Below are 19,281 nucleotides of genomic sequence, written 5' to 3' on the forward strand. Positions count from 1 at the left end.
GGAACAGTCCATTTTCCTCAGCTACACTGGCACCACCCCCCACCTGTTCCTCCAGTACATCGATGACCATATCGGTGCCACTTCATGCTCTCATGAGTTTGAACAGTTCGTCATCTTTATCAACACCTTTCACCCCGACCAGCATTCCAAAGAGGCCATTCCCTCTGTGACTCCCTCGTCAGGTCCACACCTCACTCCCAGCACCTTCCCCGCCACCGCAGGAAGTGAAAACCTGCGCCCAAAATCACTCCTCTCACCTCCGTCCAAGGCCCCAAAGGATCCTTCCACATTTGACAGAAATTTACCTGTACCACCACCAGTGTCATCTACTGTATCCATTGCATCCAATGTGGTCTTCTCTACATTGGGGAGACAGGTGCCAACTAGTGGATCATTTCAGAGAACCTCTCTGGGACACCCACACCCACAAACCCCACCGCCCCGTGGCTGAACACTTCAACTCCCCCTCCCATTCCGTCAAGGTCATGCAGGTCCTGGGCCGCCTCCATCGCCAAACCCTTATCACCTGACGTCTGGAGGAATGATCCCACCTCATATTCCACCTTGGGACCCTGCAACCACATGGGATCAACAGTTTCCTCATGCAATCCCCTCCCCCCACCCCCCACACACACTTATCCCAATCCCAAACTCTACTCGGCACCGCTCTCCTGACCTGTCCATCACCTTTCCCATCTATCTGCCCCACCCTCCTCTCTGACCAATCACCTTCATCTGCCTATCACATTCTCAGCTACCTTCCCCCCAACCCCACCACCCTTCCATTTATCTCTCAGCCCTTCGGGCCCACAAGCCTCATTGCTGATGAAGGGTTTATGCCCTAAACATCAATTCTCCTGCTTCTTGGATGCTGCCAGAGCTGCTGTGCTGTTCCAGCACCACACTCTGGACTCTGTCCACCTATTTTGTCAGAGATAAAGGACCTGCTCCAAACTGATCCACAGTCCAGTTGATGGGACAGGAAACCGCTTCCTTTCTCGAGACAAGTCTCCCAGAGAGAACTTGCTGGTTGACTGACGTACTGAATTTCACAGTGCTCCACTGCTCTCAGTTATCTGGAAGGGGTCCACACACGTGTCTAAGGTGGTGCTCGAGACCTTTAACATCTCTTTGGAATTGATCCCCATTCATTCGAGGCTGTGTCGTCATACAGACCGTTCAGTCCAACCAGTCCATGATCCCCAACTAAACTAGTCCCACCTGCCTGCTCCTGGTCCTTATTCGATAGTCATAGTCATAGAGATGCACAGGACAGAAACAAACCATTTAATCCAACTCATCCATGCCGACCAGATATCCTAATCTAATCCTACCGAAGGATGCAGGATTAAGAGTTCTCTTTGGCAAGAGACCTTAACAAGCTGTAGTAATGGACTCAAAGTATGGGATCAGGAAAAAAGCATTTTCCTCTCATATTTTATAGACATAGTAACTAGATTTAGCCTGTCTACAATAATATATATAAAGAGAAGGGGATCATAACACAGGTAATGTAATAAGGAATGGAAGGGGTGGGGGGAATGCTAGCTAAAATACAGTGAAATGGGGGGGATTTCATTCAAACCTAATTTAGAGGTATGTATGAAAATATAGAGACTGCAGTACTTAACATGACAGTAAAATGTCCCTTTCACATAGAAGCATGTGCTAGAAATCAGACAGAGATACATAAAATCCCTACAGTGCAGAAAGAGGCCATTTGTCCCATTGAGCCTGCGCTGACACACCAAAGAGCATCCCACCCAGGATCATCCCATTCTCCTGCATTTACCATGACTCATCCATCTAACCTACACATCGCAGATCAATTTCGCATGGTCAATCCACCTAACCTGCACATCTTTGGACTGTGGAAGGAAACCCATGCAGATAGGGAGAACATGCAGACACTCGCCTGAGGCTGGAATTGAACCTGGGTTCCTAGTGCTGTGAGGTAGCAATGCCAAGCACTGTGCCACCCCAATATGATATGAAATTTGAACAAATGCTCTAAGCTGCAAATTTGTCCATGTGAAGAACTTACTGCAAATGATTTGAAGCAAGAATCTATATGAATTGTGTTTTGGGAGAGATCCAGAACGTATTTTGTTAATGATTGAAAATCTTCGACCTTTGGAATGGTCTGTGAGAGAGAGTGTTGGAGTCAGATTCAATTATGGCATTCAAAAGATAGTTGGATCATTAAACTGAAAAGGAAAGTAATCAGTGTTCGGTGAAGAGTAGCACTGGATACTGTGGGTGATTCTAATTAGGTCAGTCAGGTGAGTTCCCTTATTGGAGGTGTTCACCTGCTCTAAACATTTCACTTCAATAACCTTTAGATTCCCAATATCTGTTGGGCGCTTTCTCTGTTCAAGTGTCTACTCGAGTGATTCTGTCAAGTTTTATTTATGAATTGTTTCTCTGATATCTCATGAGTGGGGCTATGATATTAGCAGTGGTATCTAAATGGTTGTGGGTCACAATGTGTCCAAGTGAGAAAGAATAAACTGACCATTCTTAAATATTCATTTTTAAATCATGGAAATAAAATTAATGTTTGGAAAATACACAACTTGTCATATATTAAAAAGATTAGAAATAGGAATGGGAATAGGTTGAGATGCTCTGTCTTTCATCACCATCTATGGCTGATCATTTATCTGAATTCTCTTTCCTGCACGTTTTGTTTTCCATCCCTTCACCTGATGAAGAGGCTACGCTCCAAGCGTGTGCGATTTCAAATAAACGTGTTGGACTATAGTTTGTGTGACTTATGGCTGAAAAAAAATTGAGGATATTATTACACATACTGGAGCAGTGGGATTTAAACCTGAGCCTCAGGGCTCTATGGGAGACTACAGCTGCATCGCAAAAAAAACCTCTGTAGTAAACAGGTCCTCTTCTGTTGAATGAGAGGAAACATCTTCCTCCTCAACATGAGACACAACCACTGTACCCCCACAGCCCATTACAGTAAATGGGGTTTATTGTTTATTTGTGTATAATTCCCGGGGCCCGGGAAGGGGGAGGTGACGGTTACCGGGTGAACGAGAAAACAAATTAAAAATGTCGGCGGTGGAGGAGAGAGAGCCGGCGCCCGCGGCTTCTTCGGCGGCGGCCGGAGCCCAGGAGCTCAACAACCCCCCGGAGCTGGAGGAAGGTCCGAGCTCCAAGAAGCGGGGGGTCCGGCTGGAGGCTGGATTTGCTCAAGGCTTGTATCTATTAACTTATTTAAATGGTACCTACTGTATGGGGCTATGGTTTACATTAAAACCGGAGGATCATGTCAGAGTGTTTGTTTATATTGAGCAGTTGTAGGTAAAATACACTCCCTGGAGGAGCACCTTCTATGATGCTGCATTTCTTGCCTTCTGCCCTTCCCCCATTTGTTATCTCCCATTTGATTTTACATTTTATTTGGTCAAATTTAATTTCATATTAATGAGACTTGCTATTCACTGTGTGTTATTAATTATTCTGTTGGATTATTGTAAAACAAAATTAATGATGTAATTTCATTTCTGATGTCTGAGTTTGACATTGAATGTGCAGGTGTGAATACCAGTCAGTTGTGAAAATAAATCAAGAGCTTGTCCTTTTTAACAAAAAGAGGAGTTTAATGATAATAATGGCATTGCCTCCTTTGAGGATGATGGTTCAAGTCTGACCAACAAACCATTTCATGCAGTCACCCAGTTTAAAATAATTCTGGCAGGCTAAGATTTATACAACCCAAGATACGGTTGATTATCTTGTGTATTCTTACCTTTAAGCCATAACAGAAGGCATTGCGTGGCTGAAACGTGTCTGGAAAGAATGTAGATTGATGAGGAAAATCAAATGGCAGAGTTTGGGGCCACAATCTATCAGCCTGGCTTGATTTCATGAGTGATGGTTCTTCAAAAGCATCTTCCAAGCCATGACCTCAACCACCAAGAACAGACAAGTGTGAACACAGGATTCCGACTGCAAGATATATCGCATTGCTTCTTTGTTATTGACCAAAATGCTGGAACTCACTCCTGAACATTGTTGCAGTCCACATATATTTGTGAAGCAATTTAAGAGGCAGCTCAGCACCACCTTTTCAAGGTCAGTTTGGGAAGAGTTGTCGGCACAGCCAATGATATTCACATCTCATGAAATAATAAGCAAGGAGCCCAGGGTGATGGAGGCTGTATGTTAGCATGGATAGAGGATTGGCTAACTACCATAGTTGTGGTAAGACCATAAGACATAGGAGCGGAAGTAAAGCCATTCGGCCCATCGAGTCCACTCTGCCATTCAATCATGGCTGATGGGCATTTCAACTCCACTTACCTGCATTCTCCCCGTAGCCCTCAATTCCTTGTGACATCAAGAATTTATCAATTTCTGCCTTGAAGACATTTAGCGCCCCAGCCTCTACTGCACTCTGTGGCAATGAATTCCACAGGCCCACCACTCTCTGGCTGAAGAAATGTCTCCGTATTTCTGTTTTGAATTTACCCCCTCTAATTCTAAGGCTGTGTCCACGGGTCCTAGTCTCCTCGCCTAACGGAAACAATCTCCTACCGTCCACCCTCTCCAAGCCATGTATTATCTTGTAAGTTTCTATTAGATCTCCCCTTAATCTTCTAAACTCCAATGAGTAAGGGGCATGTTCAGGATGGCAACTTGTAACTAGTGGTGTGCCACAGGGATCAGTGCTGGAGCCAACATTATTTACAATATGTATATGAATTACTTGGATAAGTAAAGTGAATGTACTATTGCTAAGTTTGCAGAAGAGATAGTTGATGTGAAAGCAGGCGGTGAGGATGACGTTAGATATCTGGAGAGGGATGTAGTCAGGTTAAGCAAGTTTGGCAGATGGGAAAATGAGGTTATCCAGTTTGTCAGGAGGTGAAGAACTGAATATTAAATGGAGAAAGCTTTAGAATAGAGGGTTTTGGAATCACGTCCATGAATTTCTTCAGCCTATTTCGGTGAGTAATAGGGAGGCAAATGGGAGGTTGGCCTTTTCAATAGAGTATAAATGTAGGGAGGTTATAGTGAACATATGTAAGGCACTAGTCAAGCCACAACTGAAACCATTATTGACTAAAACACTGAATTGCAGATATTGGAGATCAGCAACAAAAGACAAAATTGCTGGGGAAACGCAGCAGGTCTGGCAGCATCTGTGAAGAGTTAATGTTTTGAATCCAGCCAAGTTTTGAAGGGCCACTGGACTTAAAATAGTAACACTGTCATCTCTTCACAGATGCTGCCAGAACTGTTGCTTTTCTCCAACCATTATTGATTATTGTGAAAGTGTTCTTTTAGGGAGGGAAATCTACCATTCACAACCCTACACATATGTGCACGTGCTCACATCATGTGACTCCAGACCTACTATGTGGTTGACTCTCAACTGCCTTCTAACATGGAGCCAATTGCTCGTTCCAAAGGCCATGAGGGGTGGTGAGCAAATGTTGGACGTGCTAGCAACAATCCCATCCCTCAAAATATTTTCTTATATATTAAAAAGCATAGGTTAATGAAGGATAGCCAAAACAAACTGCTATGGGAAAGTCATGCCCAACTAACTTGATTTGCTTGTAGTTATCAATATTGTTTTAAAATGCTCTTCAGAGAGGACATTGGTTCCATCATTGTTGGAATACTGCATGCAATTCTGTGCTCTCTGCTACAGGAAGGGTATTGTGAAACTTGAAAGGGTTCAGAAAACATTTACAAGTATGCTGCCAGGGTTGGAGGGTTTGAGCTTCAAAAAGAGGCTGAATAGACTGGGGCTATTTTCCCTGGAGCTTTGGAGGCTGAGGGGTGACATTAAAGACATTTATGAAATCATGAGGGACATGGGTAGGGTAAATAGGTAAGGTCTTTTCCCTTGGGTGGGGGAGTCCAAAATTAGAGGGCATAGGTTTAAGTTTAATGGCAAATCAAGTTTAATTTAAGATAAGGGAGGGGTTCCAGTTTTTGGATAACTGGGGTTCTTTCTGGGGACGGTGGGACCTCTATAAACAGGATGGTCTACACCTGAACCTGAGGGGAACCAGTATCCTTGGGGGGAGGTTTGCTAGTGCTCTTGGGGGGGGTTTAAACTAACTCGGCAGGGGCATGGGAACCCAGATTGTAGCTTCAGGGTGCAGGGCCTGGAGTGTAGGGAGGTGAGGAACATGGCATCAATTTCCAAGGAGGGTGCCTGTAAACAGGGAAGTGGCTTGAAGTGTGTGTACTTCAATGCAAGAAGTATACGAAATAAGGTAGGTGAACTTGCAGCGTTGGTTGGTACCTGGGACTTCGATGTTGTGGCTATTACGGAGACATGGCTAGAACAGGGACAGGATTGGCTGTTGCAGGTTCCGGGATTTAAATGTTTTAGTAGGTTTAGAGGTGGGGGTAAAAGAGGGGGAGGTGTGGCATTGCTTGTCAAAGATAGTATTACAGCGGTGGAAAGGACGATGGATGAGGACTTGCCATCTGAGGTAGTTTGGGCTGAGGTTCGGAATAGGAAAGGTGAGGTCACCCTGTTAGGAGTCTTTTACAGGCCTCCTAATAGTCCTAGAATCATTGAAGAAAGGATTGGGAAGGTGATTCAGGAGATGAGTGACAGTAATAGGGTGGTTGTTATGGGGGACTTTAACTTTCCTGATATTGATTGGGAAAGCTATAGCTCAAGTTCGTTAGATGGGTCAGTGTTTGTTCAATGTGTGCAGGAGAGTTTCCTGACACAATATGTAGACAGGCCAACAAGAGGTGAGGCCATACTGGATTTGGTTCTGGGTAACGAACCAGGCCAGGTGTTAGAACTAGAGGTAGGTGAGCACTTTGGGGATAGTGACCATAATTCGGTGATTTTTACACTCGTGATGGAGAGGGATAAGTGTGTACTACAGGGCAAGAATTATAGCTGGGGTAAGGGAAATTATGATGCGGTGAGGCATGACTTAGGATGTGTGGCTTGGAAAAGTAGACTCCAAGGCAAGAGTGTAAATGATATGTGGAACTTGTTCAAGGGGCAACTATTGAGTGTCCTTGATAATTATGTACCTGTCAGGCAGGTAGGAAAGGGTCGTGCGAGGGAGCCGTGGTTTAATAAGGAATTGGAATCCCTTGTTAAATGGAAGAGGGCGGCCTATCTCAAGATGAGACGTGAAGGTTCAATTGGGGCGATTGAGAGTTATAGGGTAGCCAGGAAGGACCTGAAGAGAGAGCTAAAAGCAGCAAGGAGGGGACATGAAAGGTCCTTAGTAGATAGGATTAGGGAAAACCCTAAGGCTTTCTATAGGTATGTTAGGAATAAAAGAATGACTAGGGTAGGAATAGGTCCAGTCAAGGATAGTAGGGGGAAGTTGCGTGTGGAGGCGGAAGAGATTGGGGAGACACTGAATGAATACTTTTCTTCAGTATTCACTCAGGAACAGGGCATTGTTGTCGATGAGAATACTGAGGCACAAATAGGTAGAATGGATGGCTTTGAGGTATGTAGAGAAGAGGTGTTGGAAATCCTGGAAAAGGTGAAAATAGATAAGTCCCCTGGGCCTGATGGCATTTATCCTAGGATTCTCTGGGAAGCAAGGGAGGAGATTGCAGAGCCATTGGCCTTGATTTTTATGTCCTCTTTGTCTACAGGAGTAGTCCCAGAAGACTGGAGGATAGCAAATGTGGTTCCCTTGTTCAAAAAGGGGAGTAGGGATAGCCCTAGTAACTATAGGCCGGTGAGTCTCACTTCTGTTGTGGGCAAAGTCTTAGAGAGAATTGTAAGGGATAGGATTTATGCACATCTAGATAGGAATAATGTGATCAAGGATAGTCAGCATGGTTTTGTGAAGGGCAAGTCGTGCCTCACAAACCTTATTGAATTCTTTGAAAAGGTGACGAAGGAGGTTGATGAGGGGAAAGCGGTAGATGTGGTATATATGGATTTTAGTAAGGCGTTTGATAAGGTTCCCCATGGTAGGCTACTGCAGAAAATACGGAGATATGGCATTGAGGGTGAGTTGGAGGTTTGGATTAGGAATTGGCTGGATGGAAGAAGACAGAGGGTAGTAGTTGATGGCAAAGTTTCTTCATGGAGTGCCGTCACTAGCGGTGTTCCGCAAGGATCTGTTTTGGGACCATTGCTGTTTGTCATTTTTATAAATGACCTGGAAGAGGGGTTAGAAGGTTGGGTGAGCAAGTTTGCGGATGACACGAAAGTCGGAGGAGTTGTTGACAGTGAGGAAGGATGTGGCAGGTTACAGCAGGATATAGAGAAGCTGCAGAGCTGGGCAGAAAGGTGGCAGATGGAATTCAATGTAGCTAAGTGCGAGGTGATTCACTTTGGGAAGAATAACAAAAAGATGGGGTACTGGGCTAATGGTCGGATACTTGGTAGTGTGGATGAGCAGAGGGATCTTGGTGTCCATGTACACAGATCTCTGAAAGTTGCCACCCAGGTAAATAGTGTGGTGAGGAAGGCATATGGCGTACTGGCTTTTATTGGTAGAGGAATTGAGTTCCGGAGTCCTGAGGTCATGATGCAGTTGTATAAGACTCTGGTACGGCCGCATCTGGAATATTGTGTGCAGTTTTGGTCGCCATACTATAGGAAGGATGTGGAGGCATTGGAACGGGTGCAGAGGAGGTTTACCAGGATGTTGCCTGGTATGGAAGGAAAATCGTATGAGGAAAGACTGAGGCACTTGGGGCTGTTTTCACTAGAGAAAAGAAGGTTTAGGGGTGACTTGATTGAGGTGTACAAGATGATTAGGGGGTTAGATAGGGTCGACAGTATGAACCTTTTCCCGCGTATTGAGTCGGGTATTACAAGGGGGCATAGCTTTAAATTAAGGGGGGGTAGATATAGGACTGATGTTAGGGGTAGGTTCTTCACTCAGCGAGTCGTTAGTTCATGGAATGCCCTGCCAGTAACAGTGGTGGACTCTCCCTCTTTATGGGCATTTAAGAGGGCATTGGATAGGTATATGGAGGATAGTGGGTTAGTGTAGTTTTAGGTGGGCTTGGATCGGCGCAACATCGAGGGCCCAAGGGCCTGTACTGCGCTGTATTCTTCTATGTTCTATGTTCTATGTTCTAAGTGTGAGGTCTTACATTTGTATAGTCAAATCAAGGTAGGAATTTCATGGTGAATGGTAGGACCTTAAGGAGTGTAGTGGAACAGAGGGATCTTGGAGTACAGGTTCACAGTGCTTTGAAAGTGGAGTCACAGGTAGAAGTTTTTTGGCACACTGGCCTTCATCAGTCATAAGATACCGAATTAGAATAAGCACCAAATAATAACATCTGCCGACAAGCAGCAAATCTGTTTCAAATGCAGTATTTCAAACCAAGAGATGTAGGGGTGCAGGTTCATAGCTACTAGAAAGTAGAGTCATTGGTAGACAGGACAGTGAAGAAGACTTACAGCGTGCTTGCTTTAATCAATCAGGGCATTGAATACAGGAGTTGGGATGAATTGTTGCAGTTGTCATAGATTCCACACAACAACACAAGGCGTGACCCTGCCCTCCCCTGACTGACTGTCCCTTTGCATATCAGGGGGAAGACATCCCTTTAATTGTGATGATCAGGAAACATGCCATCCTTCAAAAAAAGGGCTGTGCTCACAAATATTTGGACAGAGGAAGAAAGTTGCAGTCTGGGTGAAGATCAATCTTCATTCAGAGAGAGAGGAAGAGCAGCAGCAAATTCAGAAGTTCATGGTCCAACTTCTGAAAAGACCTTGTCTGGTTTGCAGTATTTTCAGGAACAAAGTGTTGTGGAAAACGGGAAGGCTGACAACTTAGAGACACATCTTGCAGTGCCTAAAACACTCAATTCACGAAACCAGTGGATGCAGGATTCCTTTCATATCACTATATAACAGATGTCCTACAACTTTGACGGTCTCACTGTTTTTGACATTGTGCTATTATAGATTTTGAAAGCTATTCATGTGAGGGTTGGTATTGCTTGGGGCAAAAGGTGGTTGAAAAGAGTGAGAATAAAGTTTTAGTGACCAGATTTAGTTAACTTAATTTACTTAAGTTGTCATTTATAGTTTTAAATGCCATACATTTGAAGAAACCTTTAGTAAGCTTGGTTCTTAAAAAAATTTGTTTTTTGTTTGGAAAGAGTAAGATGTTTTGAACCAGCATTAATTTTTCATATTGCAGACTCCACAACAGGTATTTCAACTTTCTGGATCATGCTTAACCTTTCTAGTTCCTGAGACTTGTTGTTGGACCGTACTGAAATCGAAATGTGATTGGTAGATTGGCTTTTCAAGTTGGTGAACAAATTCTGTAGGTGCCACTAATGTAAAACACTGTGACTACCACATTAAGGGCTAAGAATTTAAATCTGGCTTCAGTAGACTGAATGTAAACAACTTTTTAAAAACCTATTTCCAATTTCAATTGCGGGTTGAGCAAACTTGCAGTGAAGGATAGAACTAATCCTTCTAATCATGTTACGCCAGGGTGAAAGGCCAATCCATGCCAAGTGTAAATGCTTTGTGCTGAGTATAAAATGTAAGAGTTTGATACAAGTCTGCATGCCAAGTAGTCCTGTGCTTCCTGTTCAGAGAGCTGTCCAGCTCTGAAAAATGGTTTAAGTTGTGAATATATAGTGAATTGAGCTAGACAAGTGACTTAAAGCAAAAGTATCTGAGTATTATTAAATTAAGAATTTTCATATTACTGACTGATAACTCTGGCCTATCTTAATCTGCATTAATCTAGCATAGTTGATTTTTCATTATTTGATCTAATAAAAATGGTATGCAGACTAGAAGATGGTTTGGGAGGTATGCACCTCTCTTAGAAATGTTTCTGGGAACTGATAAATGAAGTTTGGAATGCAATTGCAGTAGCTCAATTGGGTGGACAACTTGTTTGAGATGTAGAAATATGCCAGCAGCATGGGTTCAGTTCCCACACCAGCTGAAATTACTATGAAGAACTCTTCCTCTCAACCTCTCCCCTTGTTTGAAGTGTGGCGACCCTCTGGTTCAACCACTTACATCTCTCTCTCTCTCTTTAATGAGAGAACAGCTCTATGATCCAATAGGACTATGGCAGCTTTATCTTTTATATTTGCCACTTATTATCACAAAAATCTATTTAAAATATTACTGTGCTACCAGCAAGCACTTCAAGTGCGATTTGGATTGCATGTGTGATAATTGAAATGAATATAGGAGTTTAATTTGAATTTATTAATGTGATAGCAATATTTCTGTAGAACAGGTAGCATCACTTTTTGAGCCTCTTAAATGTTAAATTGGAGAGAAACAAATCTGATCACTTAAATATAGCACTGTACTTGAATTGTTGGCAGGAATAAACTCCCGATATGTAGCATTCATTATGGAATTTATTATTTTTAATAAACTTCTTTTTGCTGAGGTTTGCTGGATATTTTTTTACAAATAAGTAAAATGATCCACAATTAAAACCCAGCAGAAATATGAGTGTCACTGAGGAGATTGGCTTTTATAATCTGAGTTGGTTTTATTGTACATGGAGTACAATGTAAATGTGCAGCTTGCATTTTCAAACTAAAAGTGCAATTTCTAAACTGTATAGAATTCTAATCAGTATGCATTTACTTTAATTCCTCAATGGTTGTTAATCTCTTCTTTTGTAACTGATTTTGTATCTGAGGTTCACAATCTTGAACTGTCAGTACAACAGTACTTTATAACATTATTTCTTATTTATAATAGTTTAGTGCAGAATTCTATGTGAACACTTGTATTTAAATGGTTTGGTTAATTTTTGTATAAGAGGAAAAAATATGATTTAAGATCTCTTACATAGATCCTTTACTAGATCTGCATCTGTGGCACATTTCAGACTCTGGGATTGTCATGTATCATATGTCGAGACTGAGTATTCATGTACCACCGTAGTAGGATTTTGTGGAGTTTTTCATGGAGTTTTAACGGCATTTGAACACAGAAGTAACCCATTAGAATGTTGTTTAAAAACTGGACAAGCCAACTGCCCAATCAACTGGTTAATTTACAGTTTAATAAATTTACAATTTTACCTAATGTAATTTATAGTCTATTCAAAAGACCGCAAAATCAACAAGTCTTCCAATTTGCTATACTGGAAAAAATTCCAAAGAAAACAGCTAGGACATTTAATATAAAGCTTTTAATATTAAACTCTTTTTTTTGTTGTTTTTTTTGCACCTGTACATTCCGCTCCTGCAATATTAGTTTCTTTTGCTGCACGGGTGGCACGGTGGCACAGTGGTTAGCACTTGCTGCCTCACAGCGCCAGACACCCGGGTGCAAATCCCCCATCGGGCAACTGTCTGTGTGGAGTTTGCACATTCTCCCCGTGTCTGCGTGGATTTCCTCCCACGGTCTAAAGATGTGCGGGTTAGGTGAATTGGCCATGCTAAATTGCCCATAGTGTTAGGTGAAGGGGTAAATGTAGGGGAATGGGTCTGGGTGGGTTGCTCTTCGCAGGGTCGGTGTGGACTTGTTGGGCCGAAGGGCCTGTTTCCACACTGTAAGTAATCTAATCTAATCTACCCAGTTGTTTCTAGGCTTGTAATATCATACTGCAGCATATTGTATATCTTCAGTAAGAGCGTCAATGCTGCACTATAGAGGTCCATGCAGCAGCTTGAGTCCATGTGAATTCTTCGTGAAGGTATGCAGTCTGCCTCATTACCCTGCTAGTTTACAGTTACATATAGATCTACACAAAGATCTCTGGGATTAAGAGAGGAAAGAATGTTCCACAGTGACTACAATTGCGTTCAGATTTTCTATCATGAACTGACTGTGATGACCTTTTCACAGGAATATTACAAGAAAAGAATTTGGCGACAGAAATCTCAGACCAAATATCACGTCAAACTCTGACAGTCACTCGATTCATGAGGACGTGAATATTGATGGCCTTGAAAACAAAGGGGAGAAGGTCTGTCTGCTTCGTTGGGATTTAAACATCAGTGTGACTGGAAACTCAGTCTCACACACCCGAGTTGTGACTGGAACAAGCTTTACAGACTGAATGAGAGTGTTCCAATTACCAGCGGGTTCACCAGTAACACCACACACGTGCTGTAAGCTTGAGCAAATTTTCAACTGATTGTTAAGGTCTGAGACAGACGAGGGCACCTGCACCATGGAGAAACCGTGGAAATGTGGGGAGTGTGGGAATGGTTTCCCTTTGCCATCTGCGCTGGAGATTCATCGGTGTTTACACACTGGGTAGCAGCCGTTCACCTGTACTCAGTGTGGGAAAGGCTTCACTCAGTCGCATCACCTCCTGGTCCACCAGCGGGTCCACACTGGCGAGAAACCGTTCATCTGCCCTGTGTGCAGGCAGGACGTCACTCAGTCGCACCACCTGCTGTTGCACCAGCGGATCCACACTGGGGAGAAACCGTTTGCCTGCTCCGCCTGCAGGAAGGACTTTACACGGTCATACCACCTGCTGCTCCGCTTCCGCGTCCACTACAGGGAGAAGCCATTCACCTGCTCCATGTGCAGCAATGATTTCTGCGATTCCTCCACCCTGCGCAAACACCACCGCATCCACACCATTCACCTGCCCAGTGTGAAGGCAAAGGCTTCACCCAGTCATGCAACTTGCGGAGACACCAGCAACTTCACAAGTGAAATGGTGCAGGGCTTCGGGTTGGATTCTGCTGTTACCGCTGCTGAGAGTCACGTCTTGAACCCTGTTTATGGGTGAAGTGGGAAGGGCAAGGTGTTCCTTTATGTTGGACTGGCCGCTCTCTCACCCACTTTACTTCCAGTGGGGCCTGGTGCTCTCTGAGCCCAGGACTACACCTTCCCTACGGAAACAGTCCACAGAAGCAGATGAAGTGCAGGTAGATCTCAAATAGATACATTTGTCTCTGTCCCATTGAGTCTCCAGCACAGTCGGTCCAATTGGCCTCTGTCAGTGTTTACACTCCACCTGAGCCTCCACCCACCCCTTCATCAGCATACAGGTATCCCCCGCTTTTCAAAAGTTCACTTTACCCCCTACCCTCTCCCCGCCCAAGCCTGTGCCAATTTTTAATCCTAACTTAGACCTGATATTTATTGCCCATGCATGGATTCTGTCCCTGTATACACCTCCCATTCACGTGTCTATCCAGGTACACCTTCAATGTTGCTAAGGTGCCTCTTACCACTACACCCACTGGCAATGCGTTCCAGGCATCCACCATCTAACTGTGTGAAAAATCTTCCCTTCCAATTCTCCCCTAGACTGTCCCTATCTCACCTTGATCCTGTGCCCTCTTGTAGTTAACTTTTCTACCCTGGGGGGGGAGAAAAAGCCTCTGACTATCTAACAGACTATCTGGCCCAACAAGTCTACACCAAACCTCCAAAAAATAATCCACACAGACCCATTCCCCTACCCCTATTACTCGACATTTACCCCTGACTAATGTACCTAACCTATACATTCCTGAACACTGTGGGGCAGTTTAAGCACGGATAATCCAGCTTAACCTGCTGATCCCTGGGCACTGGGTAATTTAGCATAGCCACTCCACCCTAACCTACACATTTGGATTGTGAGAGGAAACCGGAGGAAACCCATATCGACACAGGGAGAATGTGCAAACTCCACACAGACAGTCACCCGAGACTGACATCGAACTAGTTTCCCTGGCACTGTGAGGCATCAATACTAATGATTGAGCCACCATGCCGCCCCTGTCCAGCCAATCTGTGTGTCTCATCATTTTGTCGAGGTCACCCCTCAGCGTACATCTTTACAGTGAAAATAATCCAGGTTTATCCCATCTCTTCTCGTAACAAGACCTCAAGACCAGGCAATGATCTAGTGAACCTTCTCTACCCTCTCCCCAGAGCATCCATGTCCTTCTGGTAGTGTGGCGACCAGAACTGCACGCAATATTCCGAATGTGACTGGAATAAATAACTGTAATATAACACACTGACTCTTATACTCAAGGAAGGCAAGCATGCTGTGTGCCTTCTTGACCACCATACCTGCCAGTATTGCCACTTTTGGGGATCTATATGCCCAGATGCCTCTGTATGCCAGTGCTCCTGTACGTTCTGAAATTTATCATACAATTCTTGTATTTCCTATGTATCTGTATCCAGCTTTACCTTAATTGTATCCTCCTCTTTATCTCTTTTCCCCCATTCTCACCCCTCCACACATCAGCATATCATCAGATGAGAGGAGCAGAAATTATGCCATTCAGCCCATTGAGTCTGCTCCACCATTCAATCATGGCTGATAGGTTTCTCAACCCCATTATCCCCGTAACCTTTGATCCACTTGATACTCAAGAACCTAGTTATCCCCATCTTAAATGTACTCAATGATCTGGCCTCCACAGCCTTCTGGGGCAGTGAATTCCATAGATTCACCATTCTCTGGCTGAAGTTTGTCCTTCTCTCCGTTCTAAAAGATCTTTCCTTTACTTGAAGGCTGAGCCCTCAGGTGCTAGTTTCTCCTACCAATGGAAACATCTTCCCAACATCCACTCTGTCTAAGCTGTTCAGTATTCTGTAGGTTTCAATTATTTCCCTCGTCATCTTCTAAACTCCATTGAGTGTAGACCCAGAGTCCTCAAATGTTCTTCGTATGTTAAGCTTTTCAATCCTGGCACCTTTCTCATCAACCTCCTCTGAACATGTTCCAGGGCCAGTACATCTGTCCTGAGATATGGCCCAAAACTGTGTACAGTACTCCAATTGTGGCCTGACCGGAACCTTATAGACCCTCAGAAGTACCTCCCTGCTTTTATATTCAAGTCTTGTCAAAATAAATGCCATTGTTGCATTTGCCTTCCTAACTACTGACTCAACCTATAAGTTTACCTTGAGAGAATCCTGGAGTAGAAGTTCCAAGTCTCTTTGAACTTCGGATTTCTGAATTTTGCCTCCATAATCCTTCTGTTCCAGGGTAGCAGCAGAGACTTCCAGACACACCGATTGTATCCAGGGATCTCAAGAACTGCCAGTATCTCAGAAGGAATCATTATTCTTGGAGGAGGCAGAGAGGAGCGTGGTGTGGACCTGTAAACTCCAGAACTTCCCCAACTTCATGAGTCAACAGTAATTCTTTCTGGACCAAGAAATGAAAGGGCCGATGAGAAACTGTGACACCACAGGAGCAGAAATTAGGCCATTCAGCCCATTGAATCTGCTCCACCATTCAATCATTCTTTAGTATCAAGGGGCTTAAAGGTTACAGGGAGAATGGGGTTGAGAAACATATCAGCCATGATTGAATGGCAGAGTAGATTCAACATGATAAATGGCCTAGTTAACCACCTCTGGGAAGGAGGAGGCAACACAATAAGTTGTTTCCTAGGACAGGCAAGATAATGTTGTTTAATAACCGTGTGACAAAAGGACACTTAAGTCTGTCTGTAGAAGGAAAGCCCTGACATAAAGGGGTTAATTGCAGGGCAGGCTGTTTCAAACAGAGAGCTAACCCTCAAGATAAGAAGGTAAGCAACAGACCTGAGGTCTCCAGCAATGTGAGGTGATGTTAGAGTCTAAAAAAAGTCACACCACAAATTTGAAATTGAGGAACCGCCACCAGAATTCAACTCCAGATCAATGCAGCAGCAGCAGTACTTAGAAGAACAATACTGCATCGAACCCCTGGACACTTCCAGAGAACCCCTGGGCACTGTCGGTGGAAAACCAGTTACGTACTGCCATCAATTGGATGATAGCCAAGTCTGGGGGGTGAGGCTGAACAAACTTGAGGGGTTTTATTTTTGGTTGCTACGAGCAATAAAGTGTAAATCATTATTTCAGCAGTTGATTCTCTGTGGTTTTTGAGTCAGGAGCCAAATTAAGGCGATTCACCCACAACCAGAGCGAGAGGCTGGTTGACTCCATTGCATTCAAGATAATGTTGTCAATACTGTTATAAAGCGAAGGCTGAACCCCAACCCCAAACATCTCAAACTGAAACGTCCAAAGAGTGGCACGTTGCCCTTTAATCTGTAAAGTCAGTGTGATAAGTGGTGTAACCTGCTGTAGTATTCAAAGTAAACCCCTGACACTTTAAAATCAACAATCAGCAATTTATTTAACCAACTCTCACGGTAAACAAAATGAATGAAACTACTAACAAACTGAATAAATCCTTCCTAACTACTGAGTATTCTGGAATAAATCAAGATTCTTCTGGTATGCTGTTCCAATCAATACATGTCCCACTCAGATAACACAAAATAGAATTTAATATCTCAGATTACAGCCAGGTTAAGTGTCTTCCGGAATATTCTGTGCTACCTTCTGTCAGGGATGTCTCCTCCGATTCCTCTCAGGAATGCTAATTTAAATTGGTGAAATTGAAAACCTGTTTTCTTCTCCTGCTAACTGTACAGCCTTTTGATACAAATGTTTCAGTTCAGGTGCTGTCTGTTGTGATGCTGCTCCTTTAAGAAGATTATGTTGTTCTTGGTTTATTTTCAGGAGGGGTTGTAAAAGGCAGAGCTTCCCATTCGTCTAGGATTAAGGATTTCGCAAATAGCTAACATACTGACTAAGGCAACAATCAGGGAAAAGGGTTTAACATTTTTTTTTTCTAAAACCCTTCTACAATGAAAGGGCAGTTGTCCCAATTTTTTTTTCCCCTGGTTTGGGTTTGGGTTTTCGCAAGCAGTCTGTCCGAAGCTGCTGCAGGAAGAGAAGTTTCCTGATTCAACAGATGTTTCTGGCTGACTCTGTCTCTAACATTTCTTCTGTAAGAACGCGTGTTTGAACTTTTCTTTTTGCCAAAGGGGTGTGTTTATGAGAATGTTGCATGAAATCAGAACAGCTCCTTTCTTAAGTTGCAGGGAGATCGCGATGGTCGGATTTTCAAACGGCTGCTATTCTAAATTCTGTTTTCTTTTGCTTGTGTTTGTTTAGTGGTGTGTAAGTTTTTGTTTTACTGTAAGCCAAGTGGTTTCACCAGCTGCATCACAGCTGGGATACCTCGACCTAAAACACCTCAGGGTTGAAGAGTGTGTTGCCGGAAAAGCACAGCTGGTCAGAAAGCATCCGAGAAGTGGGGGAATTGATGGTTCAAGCATAAACTCTTCATCAGGAATGTTTATGGTGTGGGCTACCTTAGAATATTTTGAGGGAGTCCGGCTTGGTCCATAACACTGTACGCCTGCAAATTGTATCTCCAGGAAGGATGTTGTAAAACTTGAAAAGGTTGAGAAAAGATTTACATGGATTTGAGGAAGAGGCTGAAAATCATGAGAGGGGCATGAGAGTCGAGTGTGTGGTGTTGGAAAAGCACAGCAGGTCAGGCAGCACTCAAGGAGCAGGAGAATCGATACTTCGGGCATAAGGATGTCCACACGAACATCTCACTAAATCATGCTGAATAAAATCTGATCTCATTCGTCAACGCTGCTGCGGAGGTGCTGGTGTTGGATTGGGGTGGACAAGGTCAGAAGTCACACGACACCAAGTGAGAATCCCAACAGATTGATTTGAACTCTTAGCTTTTGGAGCACTGTTCCTTCATCAGGTGAAGTGATGAAGGACCAATGCTCCTAAAGCTTGAGATTTTAAATAAACCTGTTGCACTGTAACCTGGTGTGGTGTGACGTCTGACTTCAACTGTGCATTCATATTGAACTTGATGGGATACTTTATCCAACTTGGTATATTTGAATCATATCACTTGGAGAGATTCATTTGAAACCTTTCAGGAGGTGAACTCAACAAGATTGAATAATTAACAGTTACTTGGAAACAGCATGGAAACAGATCTTTCGGTCCAATTCATCCATGCTGACCAGATATTCTAAATTAATCTAGTCCCATTTGCAACACTTGGCCCAAATCCCTCTAAACCCTTTCTATTCATGTCCCAAACCAAATGCTGTAGTTCTACCAGCCTCCTCCACTTCCTCTGGCAGCTTATTCCATACATGCAACACACTCTGCGTGAAAAGTTTGCCCTTTAAGTCCCTTTTAAATCTTTTCCCCCCTCACACCCTAAACCTATGCCCTCTAGTTCTTACAACATCCTGATAAATTGTTTCTGATGGAGAAGTCAATATTTTGGGTAGAACCCTTCTTCAGTCCTAAGGGTTAATACCTGAAATGCTGATTCCTCCACCTCCTGGTGCTGCCTGCCTTGTTATACCTAGCCTCCTACTTGTCTACTTTAGATTCCAGCATCTACAGTTTTTATTGTCTCTAACAAATGGTGGAGCAGATTCGATGGGTCAAAATGGCTTACCTTCTGCTCCAATGGTCTTCCGGTCTTAGGTTTGTGCAGATCATTTCAGTGGGAACGTGCAGCTCTGGGCTCA

General features: G+C 43.6%; 3 protein-coding genes across 5 annotated transcripts in view; 2 read left to right on the forward strand and 1 right to left on the reverse strand.

Moving 5' to 3' along the window:
• Positions 1–19,281, reverse strand: part of LOC122543561 (uncharacterized) — a 696,117-nt gene that overhangs the window by 20,436 nt on the left and 656,400 nt on the right. The window lies entirely within an intron of this gene.
• Positions 1–19,281, forward strand: part of LOC122543526 (uncharacterized) — a 48,637-nt gene that overhangs the window by 7,097 nt on the left and 22,259 nt on the right. The gene's annotated exons all lie outside the window — the stretch shown is intronic.
• Positions 1,587–18,450, forward strand: LOC148144626 (uncharacterized). Of its 2 annotated transcripts, none has more exons than XM_087974995.1 (2): positions 1,587–3,218; positions 15,905–18,450. In XM_087974995.1, exons 1-2 carry the CDS (start codon positions 3,070–3,072, stop codon positions 16,059–16,061), a joined length of 306 nt encoding a protein of 101 aa, XP_087831121.1. In that variant the 5' UTR covers positions 1,587–3,069; the 3' UTR covers positions 16,062–18,450. The 2 variants fall into 2 exon arrangements, 1 of the variants encoding a protein (XP_087831121.1); XR_015751545.1 differs by lacking the exon at positions 1,587–3,218 and adding an exon at positions 9,074–13,836.

Source organism: Chiloscyllium plagiosum, unplaced genomic scaffold (genome assembly GCF_037043375.1).
Source record: "Chiloscyllium plagiosum isolate Xiang-an unplaced genomic scaffold, Cpla_swu_hap1 HiC_scaffold_27, whole genome shotgun sequence".
Taxonomy (NCBI): Eukaryota; Metazoa; Chordata; class Chondrichthyes; order Orectolobiformes; family Hemiscylliidae; genus Chiloscyllium; species Chiloscyllium plagiosum.